This window comes from Haemorhous mexicanus, chromosome 2 (assembly GCF_027477595.1).
Source record: "Haemorhous mexicanus isolate bHaeMex1 chromosome 2, bHaeMex1.pri, whole genome shotgun sequence".
Classification (NCBI taxonomy): Eukaryota; Metazoa; Chordata; class Aves; order Passeriformes; family Fringillidae; genus Haemorhous; species Haemorhous mexicanus.
In genome coordinates this window covers 82,854,748-82,873,484 of record NC_082342.1, presented here as the reverse complement: position 1 = coordinate 82,873,484, position 18,737 = coordinate 82,854,748, and the positions used below count along the sequence as shown (strand labels likewise).

At 35.1% G+C, this 18,737-nt stretch overlaps 1 protein-coding gene across 5 annotated transcripts in view; it reads left to right on the top strand.

Moving 5' to 3' along the window:
• DOCK9 (dedicator of cytokinesis 9) overlaps positions 1 to 18,737 on the top strand; it is a 112,970-nt gene that overhangs the window by 80,653 nt on the left and 13,580 nt on the right. For 2 of the 5 annotated variants that reach the window (XM_059839263.1, XM_059839264.1), the window contains exons 32-44: positions 579 to 695; positions 1,391 to 1,511; positions 2,003 to 2,136; positions 5,235 to 5,349; positions 6,212 to 6,278; positions 7,683 to 7,730; positions 10,137 to 10,180; positions 12,463 to 12,578; positions 14,274 to 14,411; positions 14,724 to 14,906; positions 15,548 to 15,661; positions 15,802 to 16,017; positions 17,712 to 17,769. In XM_059839263.1, coding sequence (XP_059695246.1) covers positions 579 to 695; positions 1,391 to 1,511; positions 2,003 to 2,136; positions 5,235 to 5,349; positions 6,212 to 6,278; positions 7,683 to 7,730; positions 10,137 to 10,180; positions 12,463 to 12,578; positions 14,274 to 14,411; positions 14,724 to 14,906; positions 15,548 to 15,661; positions 15,802 to 16,017; positions 17,712 to 17,769 — 1,471 coding nt within the window. Of the gene's footprint in view, positions 1 to 578; positions 696 to 1,390; positions 1,512 to 2,002; positions 2,137 to 5,234; positions 5,350 to 6,211; positions 6,279 to 7,682; positions 7,731 to 9,483; positions 9,621 to 10,136; positions 10,181 to 12,462; positions 12,579 to 14,273; positions 14,412 to 14,723; positions 14,907 to 15,547; positions 15,662 to 15,801; positions 16,018 to 17,711; positions 17,770 to 18,737 lie in introns of those variants that run through there. The other 3 variants (XM_059839261.1, XM_059839262.1, XM_059839265.1) reach the window with 2 other exon arrangements.

Here is an 18,737-nt window from a genome sequence, read left to right as displayed (position 1 = left end):
TCCATCTTTTTACCAAATGAAATGACAAAACATCTTTTAATATAGTAACGTGTGGATTTGCATTTTAGCACAGTCTACTCTAACTGCTGTGCTTCAAGTAATCAGATTTTTACAAAAGTGTTCAAGATGTTAATTTAATAAAATATTAGCTCTTAAAATTTTGAAGCTGTCCTTCCATCATCTATTATTTATGAAATGGGTATAAGAAAACTACAAGTCATGGTGGTAAATTTTGAGTGATTTTTAATTTTCTGACTCTTTTTAATATCAGCAGTGCTGCGGAGAAGCCAAAAAAATTTTAGTGAAAGGTAGAAAGGTATCATTAACTCATCGAGCTAACATGATTTGCTGATCTTTTGTAAATTAGAATGAAACACAGTGATGATCACTGCTTTCACCATTTATGAATTTATGAATGTGAGCTCTGGCTTGGCAAATATTTATTAAGTGCCTTTTTTTTTTTTTTTTTTTTTTTTTTTTTTTTTTTTTTTTTGCAATTTAGGAGTGAATAGATTAAAACTAGTGGTGATTTAAAATTTAAACTGTAGTTTTTTAATGAACTGTTGAACTCTATTTAGGGCCATCAAGCAAGAATAGCCACTATGTATTTGCCACTCTTTGGTCTGCTCATAGAAAATGTTCAGCGGATCAATGTGAAAGATGTGTCTCCGTTTCCTGTTAACCCTTCCAGCAATGTGAGTGACAATTGCTGTTTGGTATTCTGGATTGTTTTTATCATAATTTATTGGTAACCTGGATATGAAACACTGCATACTCCTGGCAAAAAAAAAAGCTTCATAAGCTTCAGAATTCTGCAATTTTTCAGTGCAGTCCAGCACTGAAACAAATAGACACAGGAAAATTGGTAATTTTCTAGAAATTAGAAAAGAACTTAACCCTAAAGGAGTGTGATTTTGAAAGACCTATACTGCAAGAGGGCTAGAGGAGAATTAATTAAAATGTAATTTGTGAAGGGTATATATTGATATGGTTGAACACACAATCTAAGATTTAATTATTCATGTATTTTACTTCTGTCTTTATCTTGAGGTGTTCCATTTAGTATTAAGGAAAAAAACCTCACAAACTCTTCCAACAAGATAAATATATGGGTGTTTGAATTAAAATAATGTGAGTCTTTTTGAAATATCTGTTTAATAGTGTTTAAAATTCAATAGACTACTCATTTCTTCAATGTTTCCTGAGGTATCTAAAGTTCTAAGGTATTCCAAGCTTACGCAAGTATGTGAACTTCTCCATTCTTTTGAGCATATTTAACAGAAGTTAAATTTTAAGGAAGAAATAATAAATATTTCTCTAGAAGACATGTCATATTCACTAAGTCCTTAATACAGGAAAATAATCACATTTTCCTCTCTTTTCCAAATAGAGCGCAAAGGATGATGTGCCGATTTTGCCGACTGCAAGTCAGTTAGTAACACCACAAAAATCAGGAAACACACTGGATAATAACCTTCCTAAAGATCTGTTTGGTGTTATCTCTGGCATTGGTAAGCACTTAAAAAAAGTAAAATAAAATTATTAAAGAAGAACTGTTTTATTTTTTTCCTCTGTACATGAAATCTGTCTTTTGGGATCTTTTGAGGTTTGCTCTTTAATATGAAACTAAAGCTATTTTCTGGAGCAGGGCTGCTTTTTTTTCCTGTCAAAGGTGAGATATAAAAAATGGGAAAAGTTTGGGGATTTTTTTATTAAATAGACATGCTTCTTCATGGAAGTGTGTATGTGTTGCTACATATGTTTTTTATGCTTGTCTCTTAGTTGTATGTAAGTCTGTGTTTAGACATGTTTACATATATAATTTGCTGAAATTCTTGAACAAGTTTGTCTTCATTAAAAATAAGTAAACGGAATTATTTGCCTTCTTAAAAAATATATGGTGATTTTAAAAGTCTGACTGAGCTATGAAGTGACTTGTTGTATGTATTGTTTGAGATTTTTATGTTGTTTGAGGTTGTGGTTTTATTTTTTTTTTTTTTAGCTTCCCCATACACCACATCAACGCCAAATATTAATAGTGTGAGGAATGCTGACTCAAGAGGTTCTCTTATAAGCACAGACTCAGGAAACAGTCTTCCAGAAAGACACAGTGACAAGAGCAATTCTCTTGACAAGGTAACAAAAAACAGACCAAGATAAATCCTAAAAGTGTATTTCTGAAATTTCATCCTAAGTCTCATAGAAGTTAGCTTCTCTGATTCTCTGATGTTGAGTGGGCTTTCTAGAATAACTTCAAAGAAGTATTTTATATAAATTTTTTGCAAAATAATTATCTTGTGAACTCCTTTTGCATTGCATTTAGCAAGTTGTTTCACAAAAAATGCAAACAGATTTTCAATGTAGAGGCAAAAGCAAGCATTTGTAGTTTCCTTTGCGAGTGAAAGGCACAAGTGTATTGATTGTTGCTTGAGAGGATTGAATTCCAGTTAGAACAGCTTCTCTGATTTTATGGAGACCATCACTCCATCCCTTTCTATGCTCAATATACTTGGCATTTTTAAAACGTTGAAAAAACCAGTTTTTGTGCTTTCCCTGGGTGATTTCTTTGTCTTAGTTTGACTTTTCTAAACCATTTCTTTAAAGCTGTTACAAATTAGGAGCTCTGGCTGCAGTAGCTATGAGGTATTCAGTCCTGTCTTTCTAGAGTTTGTGCCAATACTGATCACATTTCATTTTCTTAGCTCTGGTTGTGCAAGTCACAACATGTTGACTTTTTCCCCTTGACTCTGACATGCCTTCGTGGGGCAGAGAGAGAAGCTTCTCAGAAGGCACTCTGCTCATGCTTTGCGCCCAAGCGGAGAAGAAGAGGAAAATTGTCACCCTCCAAAGAAAAACCGTGTTACTATGGATTTTTCACTTCTGACAATTCCAGCTTTGCCAGAGAAAATTTTGCATACTACTTTCTCTCTTCAGTTACAAGAAGTATCTGGTTTTTGTGCTTGGTATAGTTAAGCTTCTGAGTGAAGTGTGTGGTCAGTAGTTTTGCCGCTTCTTTGCAACAGTTGAATCTCAAACCCAATATATGCAATTTGACCGTGTAAAATATCTTCAAATGTCAAACCTGGGGTACATGCACATGATCCACTTCAAGTGTAAAAAATCCAGTCAGTTTGAAAAACTGCAGAATTTGAGTCTTGGAGTCTTTGATACAACTGAAAGTTCTTTGGTTATGACCAAGGTAATAAAGAAATATCTTGGTGTACACTGTTGCTAAATGGCAATGCTGTCATCTATTACTTAGCTGTCGTGTTGTTAATTACTAATGTGTAGTGTTTTCACCAAGGAAAAGGGTTTTCAAAGGAGTCAACATCCTTTGAAAATTCTGCTCTGGTCTGCCAACTTAGGTAACAGAGGATTTATGTTTTGCATGCTGTTGATATTTCCCCCAAACAATACTTAATCCTGGTTTCTTATGTGTTGTTTTCCGAAATTTCTTTCTAGTAGATCAGTTGTTCAGTGCATGTTATCTCCAAGTTTTTGCTCATTGCTTGATATGATTATAGTGAAGAGCCATGTTTTTGTTCTAATTTTCTTTCAGAATGATCTGTAGCATTATGCTTGTGGAATCAGAATAGACTGGAAGTATATCAGTTTCTATTTCAATATGTGTATACTTTATATATTTAGGTTATTGACATGATTCTAAATGAAGTAGCTATAGTCCTATTTTGTCTATGTGTATCTTCAACAGGCTTAGTGGGTATATTATCTAGTGCTCTGGGCAGTTTCTTAAAGTGTTGGAAACACAATTCTGTTTGTGCTCTGTCACCCATTGATTGCCTGCTATGGCATCCAAAAAGCTGTAGAGTAGCACCTCCTTGTTCACCAGAGAGATTTCAAAGATAAACTGTTTTTGAGGTCTTTAGAATCTGCAATAATTGGGCTTACAGAGGTGTCCACCTGCTCCTAAATTACAGTAACTTGTGGTTAGCATTCATCATAGTTTCACTGTGCATCCATTTAATGACTAGTATGTGATTCACACATTTACTGGTATCAGATTCACAGACTGGTTTAGGACAGGAATTCTTTTATGCAACAGAATGCATAAAATGGGCTCAGCAGTCAATGGTTGCTGTGAAATGTTCCTTCATGGTTAGTGTGTCTCCTGCTTTCAGTTAGGAGTATGCCAGAAAAGGTTGTTCTAATGTCACTTCTTGCTTTGTTTGTGAAACCAAGTGCTTTTCTCCCTTGAGTCTACCTTTGTATTTGTAAATTTTTTATAGTAAGAGTTGTACAGATCAATTATACCAGACTGCTGACTTTACAGAAAACTTATTAAATGTCTGGTTCATTTTCCATTTGCATAAGTGGCATATTGGATGTGAGAATTAGGCACTATAAAGGGCACAATTTATACTTCAAACAAAAGTTTATGCAGTATATCTATAAAAGCTTCAGACTGAGGATTTTGTAACACTAGGCTGTGTGGAAATTATTCTTTAACAAGTCTCTGCTCAAAGTACAATTTATATATTTTTACAATTTTTATTTTTCCATTTTGTTTGCTGGTATACATTTTGCAAGATCAATTATAGAGCTTTTTTCTTTTTGCACAGACGATGGCATTGTGGGATAAACTTCCCCCACGTGTAAGATTTACATTAAAAAATGAAACAGGGGGGAGGGTTTGTTTGTTTGTATGTTGGGGGAGGAGGGGAGGGCAAGAGCAAGTTACTTAGTAGTAGTCAGTCTTCCAGAATGCATATTATTGGCCTTCATATATGTTTTTCTTGAGGGTATTTGAATTTTGCTTGAGATCTTTAAATTGAATGAATTTTGTAGAGGTGGTCCTGTTTACAGTTCAGCAGAAAGTCTCTTGAAAAGCAAGGGAGCATGTGTGTATCACCTAACAGTAGTATTTGGTTTTCAAGTACTCCATCTAAGCAGAAGGGCCAGGCTTGATTTCTACAATGTGAGTACCTAGGTATAATTAACTTCTACAATAATCACTCCTAGGTGACTTTTCCTTTTGCTCCTAAAGGAAAAAAATATACCTAGAAGGAATTAAGAACAAGCAAAGCAAAGAGGCTTAATTTGGTATACTTGGTGTGTGTAACGTGTGTTTTAGTGACCTGTCTCTATATGAAACATTTTTGTCTCCATTCTGAGATCCTTTTTCTGCTGCAGGAATTATTAAAGCAATTGAAAACAATTTAGTTTGTTATCAGTTTAAGAACTCTTCAGCCAAAATACATCTGTTTGCTTTTCAGAACCAGCAGAGCAGCACTTTGGGAAGTTCTGTTGTTCGATATGACAAACTTGACCAGGCAGAGATCAAAAGTCTGCTCATGTGTTTCCTTCATATTTTAAGAAGCATGTCAGATGGTAGGTAATTCCTCCTGCTTTTTATAAATTCAAAATAATTTCCTGGATTTATGCCTATTATTTCAATAACTTCTCAAAATTAGCAAAATGTAGGTGTAGGTACTATGGTGTACTACATTTTACAAATATGTGTGATCCCTCAAATTAAACTCTGATTGAAACCTTGTAAGCATTAAGTACTCATTATTTATTCAAAGTGTGAGGTCAACTAAAGGACTTTTTAAGGAAGTGAACATCTGTGTGTGATGGTACCGTTTGGCTTGGAAAACAGAGGTGAAGAATGATTCATTGTTCTGTAAAAGTGTCTTGGGCTCTGTTCTGCAGAACTTGCTGCATTACAAGGAACCAAATGATTTGATTGTTGTATCTATTTCCATTTCTGGAATATGGGGATGTTAGTGCTTCTTCATTCTCCTGGGATGTTTGTGAGATGATCCATTTTTTGAAAGAGTCATGTTATCCTGGAGAAGGTTACAGAGGTATAGAAATAGGGCATGAATGGCACATCTTACTTGTTTGTTAGGATTATACATCTTGGAATCATCCTGTCTCTGATCAAAGAAAAAAATAAATAATTTTAATAAAAAAAAATGTTGGGACCTTTCTGTAGAGAAGCAGGTTATAGAACTAACAGTCTGAAATATTTTGAAGTCTTACATTGTTACAGGGCTGTTGGCACTAGAGACTACACAAATATTACTGTGTAAAATATGAAAGTGGATGGGAATATTATGGGTTATTAATTAATATCATATTGCAGAAACTCATTTGAAGGATTGATATGTGCATTTGTGTATAATCAACTTTAAGGAAAACTTCAAATAGTAACTGTTATCTTTTAAATTGTTCTTCATTTTCCTAGATGCGTTGTTTACCTATTGGAACAAGGCTACAAAATCCGAACTCATGGACTTTTTCACCATTACAGAGTAAGTTTTTGTTGTGCTTGTCGTGCAGCCGTATGTTTTGCTGTTCTGTGAACAACATGAGTGTGGATATAAGCATGTGTAAATGCTTTTTTTGCCTTTTTTTTTTTTTTTTAATAATATTGTTCTGGTCTGTTCAGAAGTCATGAACTTGATGTCCTCAATTGTATATCTGTCCAAGTCCATGATAGTCTCTGGAATCAGGCTCTACAGAAAGGATGTCAGGAGGTTCTTGAACAAGAAGCAGTGCTCAGAGTATTGCAGTGCTCATGGAGGAGGAACCAGATGTCTTGATACCCCTCTGCATTAAACTGTGTCTTGTAATACCAGCTGTTAAATACCTGGTTGCATAGCAAAACTGATTGAATTGCCTAACTTCAGAGCCGTGCTCCTAGCATTCCTCATGTGTCCTCTGCTATTCCCTAAGGGAATAGGTGCAGGATGAGTCCACTATTCCACTATGAGTCCACTAGTCTGAAAGACAAGAAGATCTCAGAAGGGGGAGTTGAGGTTATTTTGTGCTCAGAATGACAAGGTTGGGGAAGGCAAACACCATTCTGCCCAGGCAGGTTGGAGACAGCTGAGCTACTCAAGGTCTCAGGAAAAAATGAAGCTGAGTTGAAAAGTCATTTAGGCAGTCTATTCTCTTATTCTCAGCTGTCATGGAAGACAGAGCCTGAAAACTGGCTTTCATTTTGGATTTACACTTGAAAGAAGAACTTTTAGAACATCTTATTGGAGCAACAAGGGATGTTGTGTTGTTTTCCATATTATTGGAATAAATGTTTACAGTGTGAAAAGAGTAAAATAAAATCAGTATTACAGCTCCACTCACACCACTTCTCTTGATTTGAAAATATGACTTCTAGTTAGTCATTAGTGTTGTGCACTTACCAGTAATATAGATTACTTTTTTAATGAAAATTTTTTGTTGTTAACTTGGCTTTGTCATCATCTTATTATAAAAGCATATTCCCTTTTGAAAATAGTTCTTTCAGAAACTATTATCCTGGAATCTGAAGACCTTAAATAAAACCCAACAAAACAAAAAAAGCCAATTTGTAACCAAGTGAATTTAGGCTAGGGTGGGGGGAAGCAAAATGTTTTGCCCTTATTTTGAACACTTACACACAATTTACAAAATTTGTGTAAGTAGGCAATGTCTGGTTATCTCTTTGCTTCCCTCTTCCATGTTAGTTGCCCTGTCTTGTTGTCCATTTGTAAATAACTGACACATTTACTTTTTCTTGGCTTGGGGTCTGGAAGGGAATTTTAAGGCTGGGAGAAATAAAGAACTTTTATGATGCAAGAGTTTAAAGTTAACAATAATTCTTGAATAATTCCAGTGTACATAAATCTAGAAAAGGTTTTTTTAAGTGTGGCTTCTCTGACTTGTGTTCTCTGCAGAGTGTGCTTACATCAGTTCCAGTACATGGGGAAACGATACATAGCCAGGTACTGTGTGGAATTTAAATTTCACTGTCTTGTTTGTTAATAATTGCACTGTGTAAGATATGCCTTGAACCTCTGTAACAAACAAATTGCACAAGTAGAAGAGTTATTGTGAGATGATGCATAAGATTTTGAAGTAAGTAACTGGTTACCATAATAACAAATCTGTATCCTGCCTGGAAGTCTGGTATTTGTTTAAGAATGTTCTGTGAGCTGTTTTTTAATGATGACTTGAGAAGGCCCCCCCTTAAATGCTATCTTTCACATCTTTTTTTTATTGAAATAATGTCTTTGGGAAAGAAATTTTATGATGTTTTGTTTATTCAGTTGGCCATAAAACCACGTAAATTTAAATGCTTTAGAAATTTCATATATTTAGTGGTTTTACTTGAAGGTAAGTAGTGAACATTCCAAGACTGCTGTTTTTAAATTTGGAGTCTGAAGAAAATCCGTGGGAGTCAGAAACTTGTATTAATTTATTTTACTATCTTTGCATTAGTTTTTTTTAATACAAAGTGGTTTTTAATGGAGTAGAAGATAGCAACTTCTTTAGGCCTAACATAGTTGTTGACATGGTAATAGTGTTATAATTAAACTGATATGGTTAAAATACTGGTCCTCTTTAACTCAGTGAGAAATTTGTTGCTGACTTTGGATGGTAATACATTCTAACTATAATGTTAGCTTTTTTTGGTTTTAATTTAGATGATGTGAATCTTCTTCTACAGACTTGACTATCTCCTTGGAGATTTTTCGGGGTGGGGGTGGGGAAGGGTTCACCTAACGTAAAAATCTCAAAAATAAATCTGGCTTTCGTAAGGTTTTGATTGTAATCTTTGTGTTCAAATGTACATCAAACTCTGGATGTACAGGAAGCTATAACTCTCAGGCTTCTTGTAAAAATTTTTCCAATTGCTTTGTTTGATGAGCTTGTAGAGGACACTACTCCACTTCTTTTTTGTTTACTGATCACCTGGTCTGTGTGCTGCATGTGGATGTTGAAAATGTTGAGCTGTGGAAAGCATCAGGTGTTGTGAATTTTCCCAGTAAATGTAACTGTCGTGTCTTTCACACTGTCACTACACTGAAGTAGATCACAGTCAGTGCACGTACTGTTAGAATGCACAAATGACAGAGAACGAGAGGGAACAGGGAATTCTGCAGTTCAAGCACTGGTTTTCATTTTTCATCAGCTCTGGTGGTGGTACACAGTAGGAAGTTAGCCTGTACTGATTGCTAACACAGATCACTTTTCTGTTTTCTTCATTTGATTGCTGCAAATTTAACAAAGTCTATGGCTCTTCTCCCTTCCTGCTTGGGTAAGAAGTATATGATGCTATCTCAGTTAATTCCTGCTCTCCCTTGCATGTGTGCTTTCTAATTTTACTGCTGTGTGTCCTAACTTTTTTGCTAAATTTTTTGCACTCAAAATAGAGGATTCAGTTTTGGGTTCTGAATATTTTCAGAATATTTACGTTTGAAAATACTATTTTTTTTGAAAGCTCTGAAGTAAAATTAGCACTTCAAGAGTGACTGCTTGTGTGCTTTTGCTTTCATGCTTTGAGGTTTTAAGAAAGAGTTTGCTGTGATGCTTTTTTTTTGAGCTACCTATTTTTGTTTTATAAAGAAAACAGTGAATAGGTTGCATTATAATTCTTTCTATAAAACTTCTTGTGCTTAACTAACAGCACTTCCTGTCTTGCTGCAGTTTGACATGTCTAACTTTTGCTTCTATCCCATTTCACCCATCTTGCAGGAACCAGGAGGGGTTAGGATCCATAGTTCATGATCGAAAATCTCAGACATTGCCTGTTTCCCGTAACAGAACAGGAATGATGCATGCCAGATTGCAGCAGCTGAGCAGCCTGGATAACTCTCTCACTTTTAACCACAGTAAGTCTCATGACATGATAACATCAGTCATCCTCAACCAGTACCACAACACCAGAGACAGGTCCCAGAGCCGCACCAGTGCATCCCAATGACTTTTACTCTTCCAGGTCAATCAAACAGCTGGAAGCAATCCATGGTCTGTTCTCTGCTTTGTGATAGAACAATCACTGCTGGGTGGTGCCATAACATGGAGCATGGTTAGCTACAGTCTAACTTAAAACTGTATTTTAATATTTTATTTTAGTTACGTACACCTCAGACTTGTGCTGCGGATAACTACAAAATTTACTTTTTTTTTTCTATTTGTTTTATTAGGCTTCAAATTTTTTCTCCGATGTGGTCTTATAAATTACTAGTCTCAAATTAAATATATGTATTCTGACCATATCTCCATGTTTTGACATCCCCTGAGGAGAAATAAGTTTCTTAGAATTTCTACAAAGATTGCGAGCCCATGATTTAGTTTGTCTGGAAGTGAAAAAGCGTCCAATAATGAAGTGATTTTTCTGTTTTCAGTGTGAGAAAGATATCAAGTATTCTTGGAATTTCTGTAGACAATGGTAAGATTTAATCAGGTTGAAGTCAGCTTGTATAGACTGCTGTATTGAAAACTAAATCTGCTTGTGGCCTATCTTTTTAAACATTCTGCTTCTAAATTGCAACATACTGTATGTAAAGTATTCTAAAGCACCATTTCTCAAATTTCAGCTTCAAAAAACAATGAAACTGGTTGACTAATTCAGTAAAATACAGCACTGGTATTGAAGAGTTGTGTGCAGTAAAACTTGAGTTAACTGTATTTTCACTGTGTTCATTCTTTGATTTCTCAAAGCATATCTAACTGTCCCTTAAAATCTTTTAGCTCTTTTTCTGTAATATAAAGCAAAATTTGGCCTAATTGCACAAGACTTATCACATTGTCTTGCGTGAAAAGTGAAAAAAGAAGTCCCACAAAACCTCTCTATTCATAAATGCATTATCACATCTGTTTCAATGTAAGAAATGCAATTGCCTGCTTTTAAAAGCAGACAAGTATGTGGAAATTACTTTTTTTTCCCTTGCAATCAGTCTGCTTCTGCTGTATTGTCATAAATTCTACATGGTTGTTGATACATAAAAGAAAGCCTTTACACTATGTGGCTACACATTTGGTACTGTATAACACTTTGCAGATAAAGACTGGTTTAAAAAAAAAACCTCAGAGAAACAGATAACGTGTCCCTGTGCAAACAGATTTCATGCTTTCAGAACTTGGCAATGTTTACTGATTTTTTAGGAAACAATGAGCTGAAAGATTTTTAAAAAATGCATGCTTATGTAAAAAGAAACTTTCCATTCTTTTCCAACTGAAGGAAATTATGAAGGAAGGTGTCTTATTCAGATAACTTTGTCTAAACTGATAATAGGTGGGTTTTTTTAATGGACAGTTAATAAATATCAGGATATTGCACGTTGTATTGACCAAGGTTTTACAAATCGAAAATATGTTGCTGTAAAAACCACATCAAGTATGAAATTGATTTTTATTTCTTTGTTCTTGTTGTTGTTAACTTCCAGTTTTGTTTAGTTGTCAGTCTGCCTCTATCATGTATCCAAAGTAACATTCAGAGCTTGAATAATCTTGCAGGTATTTTGTGTAGGATACATAAAGAAAGGAGGTGTCGGGTGGAAAAAGTTCCTTTACTTGTTTCTAAAATCAAGATTCTTTGGCAAGATAGTTGTTTATTAGTGTAAATTATAAACTAATTTTCTCCCTTTCTAACCACCTAAGCTAGAAATAGAACTGAAATACCTTTTCATATATACTTTTTCAATACCTATCATACCTGAAAGGTATGATGCCTTTCATCTCTGAGAAATTTCAGTATAGTATTGTGCTTAAAGAAAGAACATATACATCTAAAGAAACTGGTGGTTATGGTATTCGTGTGTAGTTCAGCCAGGGAAGCAAGCAGGTGCAGAAAGAGGTGGCCAGGTGTCATTGCAAAGGAGTTTGGTATTTCTTTTGTTCTTCACTTGATCTCGACAAGTTTGTCATCCTTGTCATTGATTTAGTGATGCTAAGTTGTTTGTAAATCTGACATATAAACATGACCCAGACCAAATGTTTATAAAGCAGCACGTTTGTCAATCTGGTGTTCATGACCAGTGTTAGGGAACATAAGTGACATGATATTATCAGTGCTGAGGCAGGGTACGTTTTTAAAATTATTAAAATTCACTGTAGAGCTAGAAGTGCTAGAATGTTTTTATTAAATATGGAGATATTGCACTGTATTGCTACAAGAGCAGAATTCATTACTGGGGTGGTAAACTGCGTGTAAGAACGGGATTGTGTTCCTTCTACTCTTACTATTTTGTGTTTTTATCCTGGTTGACTTGTCATTAACTTTGAGACCACTGTAACATCACTAAATGGCCAAAACTACATCTTTTCAGCTATAACATCATCCTACTGCAGTACTTACCAATATGTGTGTGTGTGTGTGTATATATATATAAAAAACTGTATAGCTTTATATATATATATATATATATACACATGTGTGTCTACATGCACATATATATGAAATATCACATAGTTTTTAACTGCTGTTTAATGCTTCTATTGTTGAAATTCTTACTTAATATATTTTATAGTCCTGTGCAAATTATATTAGAATAATTGTCTGACCATATTTGAAACTATTTAAATGCATATGAATTATTTTCCTGTACTGAATACTAACTTCTGTCAGGCTTTTTACTCGTTCATCTTTTCCTAGTTCAGCAAGTCTTTTGGAAATAAGAAACATTTAAATGAGTGTATCCAGCACTTACACTTCATTTGGAATTTCTATAGGCTATGGCCATTCAGATGCAGATGTCCTTCACCAGTCTTTACTTGAAGCAAATGTTGCCACCGAAGTTTGCATTACAATTCTGGACACTCTATCATTATTCACAATGGCTTTTAAGGTTTGTTCATGACTTGGTGTTAACTTTTCCCCTAAGTATCTTTGAGAAGAAGCACTTTTAAAAACTATTTTTTAAATTACATTTTTATAGTCTAGTTAAATAGCATTGCTATTTTTAGCTTCTCTAGCATTGTATTTTATTATTTTCATGTAAAACTGATAATATCTCACAGGAAAACGCTTTGGCTTCAGCTACACATCATACACCAGCAGTAATCTGTGGGAAAAGCTCCTTCCTCAGCCTAACTTAAAAATTGTTCTAGGAGCTTTAGTGTCTACCTAATAGTAGTGGTAAAAGTGGCTTTTAAAGGCCATCTGAGGTGAAAGATCTATGGCAAAACCATAATTGGATACTCTCCGACTTTCATATTGAACTTGGCTGCTTATTATAGTAATGCACTCCTTAATAGTGATTTGTGTGTTCCTCTTCTGTAACTTTTTTCCATATGGCCACTAATAAGTCTTCTTTTAGTTGTATCAGTTGCTGTAGCTCTCCTGTGGAATCTTTATATAGCACACCCACTTACTTACCCCTCTTGGCTGTTTTTCTGACGTTTTTCCAGACTTGAAAATTGAAGCCATAAAAAGGAGAGATGATAACTCCAGCTTGTTGCTCCTTTAATTGGGGCAGTGTATCCAGATTCTTGCTTGAAGATTCAAATTTAGTGTCTTATCTTTAATCTAGTTATGAAAACATGAGCTTATTTACAATGAGCTTCCTTTTTTTCTGGTAATTATTTTAGTAGAGTTTAGAGCCAGTTCTGTCCACAGATCTGGTTACAGAATTGAAAATTAATACACTATCTGTAAAGATTTAAAGAGGAATGAACACTATTCCTTCAATTATCAACCCATCATGCTTGGAATGACAATCTTTCAAGGTTATCTCTGTGTTGTATATTGAGAAGGCAGGCAAGAGTACGCCAGAATAGTCTCAAAGGTCCAAATAAAACAGGACAATCAGGAGCTTCCATTCAATAAACTGCACTAAAATATATTAAATCAAAGGCATGTGATGGTTTGGGTAGTAAGGGACTTTGAGAGATCATCTAGTTCAACCCTTCTGCATAAGCAGGGGCAACTTCTACTAGGCCAGCCCCATCCAGCTTGGCCTTGAAAAAACCTTTCAAGGAATTGAAAGGGCATCCTCTACTTCCCAGAGCAACCTGTCCCTCTGCCTCAGCACCCTCAATGTAGAAAAAGTTCTCCTCATGTCCAGTCTGAACCAGCCTCTTCCACTCCTTTATATATGCCTGTATAAATGCACTAGTGACAAGGAGGAGTGGAGTGCCCTGAGGTGAATTGCAGAAGAGGCAGGACCTTGTAGAATCACATTGTAGTAGGAGATACTGCTATGAGAAAACTTCCCTCTCTGAGCTGCTAAAGCCAGTGAAAGCAAAGTCTGTTAATACTTTGAATGTGCCCCTCAAAAAGCTATTAATAGTAATGGATTTCATTAACAACTGATAAAAACAATCATGTTCTGTAAGTCTGTTCAGAAGGCAACGCTTCCTTTATAATGAAGTGTTAGAAATACCTAGTTAGAATTCAGATATATGTGTGTTATACATCTTGGTAATGCCATAGAGGTTATATTTTTTTAAGTGTCCTGCTTTTTGATGGTCTGTATATGTTCTTAGAGTAGTATAAATGTATTGCTGTACAAAACTCCTAAATCCTTGCTCTTGTTTTAAAGAATCAGCTACTGACTGATCACGGACATAATCCACTGATGAAGAAAGTATTTGATGTATACCTCTGCTTCCTTCAAAAGAATCAGTCTGAAACAGCATTGAAAAATGTATTCAGTGCTTTAAGGGCACTTATTTACAAGGTAAGAAGTTTTAAAAAATTCATCTTCAAGTACTTGTCCAGTTCTTTAGTTAACAATATACTATATAAGAATTTAGGAATTAACATCCTAAAACAAAATTGGTAAATAAGGACTGATCTGAGCTCAACAGGGTGGAATGCTTGTCCTTTGATTTGCTGTAAAAATTGTTTTGTGTCATGACCTACTCTGACTCTTGCTCTTTCCACAGTTTGAGGATATGAATATATTTGTGTTTTTCTTGACATGCTCAGTTTATCAAGATCTGACCCTAGTTTTAATGAATAAATTCCTTGTTTTCTTCATTTTCCTCAGTTTCCTTCTACATTTTATGAAGGTAGAGCTGATATGTGTTCTGCACTGTGCTATGAAATTCTGAAGTACTGTAATTCCAAGCTGAGTTCAATTCGTAATGAAGCTTCACAGTTACTGTACTTTTTGATGAGAAATAATTTTGACTACACGGGGAAGAAGTCTTTTGTTCGAACACATCTGCAAGTTAGTATATTTCCTTTTTATTTTTATTGTTTTAATATTGTAGATACACAGTTGCATACCAGTATGCAAAGCCCTGTCAGATAGATTTAAAGTAATTTATTTGGGGTTCAAGCAAGTCTTGAACCCCAAATAAGGTACTAAGAGTAAGAAGATGGCCATAAAAATATATTCAGTACAAGGAAATACTTAGAAACAGTTGGATGACCCTGTGTTTTGTAGGAAGTAAATTTTATTTGTCAGTGCAAACATTCTGTTTTGTAGATGTTTTGTTTGTTAAATGCTGTATCCTGTTGCATCTGAAGAAGGAAAAGAATGCAGCAACAAGCACTCTGAAGTCTAAAATAAAATAAATAATTTTAAAATTGTGTGTCTTGACAAAGCTGGGAGCAGTAGTTTGCCAGTTTAATGACCTCTGGCTAGTTCACCTAGCAGTCAGTCATGTGTCCTGAATTTACACAAGCCTGTTTTATCTTGCCTATGTTATAGGACAAGTAATTGGAAAAGAACCCCCAAACATTATTTTATTTAGGAGAATGATTTTTCAATTAAAAAGAACAAAACTTCCTTTGTAATTGCCTCAGAGGTACATCTCAAGGGTATTTAATGAAATATGCACTAACAAGATATTTGTTTTTGTCAAGGTTATTATTTCAGTAAGCCAGTTAATTGCTGATGTGGTTGGAATTGGAGGAACTAGATTCCAGCAGTCTCTTTCCATCATCAACAATTGTGCCAATAACGACAGAATTATTAAGGTCTGTTTTTATTCCTGTTTCCACACTGTAGAAGGATGCTTGAAGACTCTTTCACAGCATCTTTCCCAGTTATGCTTTATCACTTTTTTGTGCAATGACTAGGAAAACACAGTAGCTAACCTGACTTTGCCATGTTTTAGCACACTACATTCCCTTCTGATGTTAAGGATTTAACCAAGCGGATTCGTACGGTGCTGATGGCTACGGCTCAGATGAAGGAACATGAGAATGATCCAGAAATGCTTGTAGACCTCCAGTACAGCTTGGCAAAGTCTTATGCAAGTACACCTGAACTGAGGAAGACATGGCTAGACAGCATGGCAAGGATCCATGTTAAAAATGGAGATCTTTCAGAGGTAAGAGGAAAAAAAAAAATCAAGTTAGTTGTGGCTCTGTAATAAGCTTAAGCTTCCCTTTATAGAAAGGGAATGCACTGTATGTAGTTGCTAGCATGTAACATAATAAGTATTTTTAACAATTTTTGAATTGTTGCTGGATTGGTTTCAATAGCTGATAAGTTTTTGTCCTACCCAAGTACATCTGTAAGTAATTTCTGGTTGTTAATGTAAGGAACATGTTTAACTGCTATAGCTGACACACTACTAAGAATGGAATGCACAATGCAAGCCATGGAAGAGAGGCCTTTTGCTTAAAAATATCTTTGTTATTACTTGTTTAAACACTTAAAGCCACTCCTTGAATTCTCCTCCAGTTGCCTTTACAGAATTAGCTTGACTTTATTTCAAATTGCTTAATAAAAAAACTACTAATGTTCTTAAAACTGACAAATAATTTCTTGTGGTATTTGAAAAAAAGGGAAGCTTTCTGTTTTTACTGTGCTCTTAAAATATTCAGTTCAAGCAAAAAGCGGAATTGGGGATTGTTCTATGTCTTAATGAGACATTAACACTTTAAGTGGATACCAATTAACTTTGTCTCTTTCTAGAAGGTTTTTCCATCTGAAGGTAAATTGCTTTGCATGAAATCATTGCATTTCATAAACATTTGTTAAAATGAGCATCATGTAAGCAAGTAAAGGTCTCCAAGAAATAGAAGGTGCTATCTTCCAAACTCAGTTCTTAGTACTAGAATTCTCTTCTTCTACATGGTAGCAACACAGAAGGCATACACATTGCTCTGTTATTAGCTTCTCTCTTGGACTGAACAGCTTCACCAGCTGAGAAGAAAAGGTCTGTTAGTCCTTTTCAGTTACGTTTTTCATTTTTTTGTTAAAATCCTAGAATCTTTGACTGTACAACTAGATGAAGATGTCTGCAAATCATCAACTTGATACAAAGTATGAGTTAGAATTTCTGGCAGATTCTTACCTTTTTCCTTCACCTGCATTGTTTGAGGCTGTGCAGCCTCCATATTTGAGCTGTTCAACTGATAGTTACTTTGCTGACAGCCTAAGCCTTTTTAATTAAACAAGGATGTGAAATCTTTTTATTTTTTTGGAGAAAAGTGGTCAGTGTCAAATCCATAAAAAATCTCAGATATATGAAAATTATTCTGTCCCTCTTCTTTTGCTTTTCTGTTATCCAAACTGCACTAATTCCTTCAAATTCCATTCACAGATTAGATCTCTCTTGCTGCTCTCAAATGGCCTGTCACCAGTTTCTTCTGCATTTTTCTTGGTCAGGGGCCAAAAAGCAGACAAAACAGGTTAGCAGAAGGGCTACCAAATGTTGAGTAGAATCATTAATAGCTGAACACTTTAAATACCTCCCCACAAAAGAGAGATTCACTTGTTTTTATTACAGCATGATGTTCCTACCTTGTGATTTGTGACCCAGGGTCACTCAGATTGTGAATTGCTGTCTGTGCCACTCAGTGCTCTGGTTAAGAGGGAGTGAGTGCACTCGCACAGTTACTGCTTTACATAAATGAGGTGGAGAATTCTTGCAGCAGTCATAGAATATCTCCTGCAAAGCAGCAAAAAGCAAAACTGAAGAACTTGTCTCATACTGTTGCTCTCCTTATATATACCTTGTTTTTAACATTCCCATTTTAGTTGTATTTTAAAAGATTGTTACTGTTTCTGTTTTAGGCAGCAATGTGCTATGTCCATGTAGCAGCACTGGTTGCAGAATATCTCACACGAAAAGGTATGATTTCAAAACCTTATTTTAATGTATTCAAATATATTTTTATCAGAGTTTGGGAAAATCAATTGTTTCCTTGAGGAAGTTGTAGGCATTTCAGTGTTCCCTAGGGAAAAAATTCTGACCTAACCAGGTAGCAAACTCACATACATAAGAGTAAACTTGCATATCTAAGGGGCAGCATTTCAGGTGAAGGCAAAGTAAAATTTTTGGGAAGTAAAAATTTTAATTATATACCAGAGCTGCTAATAGTTCAAATCAGATTCTTTCTAAAGCAGTTATCCATGAATATTCTTGTTTCTACAAGCAATCAGTCTCTCACTGCCTCTAGGGAAACCTGGCATTGCCAGAGGAGTCAAAATAAATTTGTACAAATTTTCAGATGGTCAATCAATGACAAAAGTGCTCAGGCTCTTTCACCTTGTTGTGGTATCAGCAGCTGTTTGTAAAAGTGGATTCTGATGACCCTTGAGATAGGGTAGAAAATTACCTTTCATCTTTAGGAGAAGAAGAATTCTCAGTCAGGGATTTGAGATATGACTTAAATTAACAAAAAGAGCTCTCTTGAAGAAAAGTTCAGGAATCTGTTAAAACTGATTAGATGTTGAGACAGTGTTTTGGATTTGTGGGCAAATTTATGTTTGCATCCTTTTAGCTTTGCCTTTGCCTGACAGTTCAAAATGAAGTAAAATCATGAGTCTAAAAGATGACTTATCTCTATTCTTGTTGTGCTTCTCACCAAATGCCTGTGCAGTATATAGGTTATTTTCTTTGCCCCAGTGATTTCAGAACCTTCTCTGAGACCAAATCTGAAATAAGCTGCATATTCAAACTACTGTGTCCAGTGGGAAGCCTGATGATACCTGAGAACTAGTGATAGTCTCTATTTATTTGTGAGTCCTTTGGGTGTTCTGCTGTTTTTGTATACTATCATATAGAATTCATTTCCTCTCAGTAATACAGAGGATCAA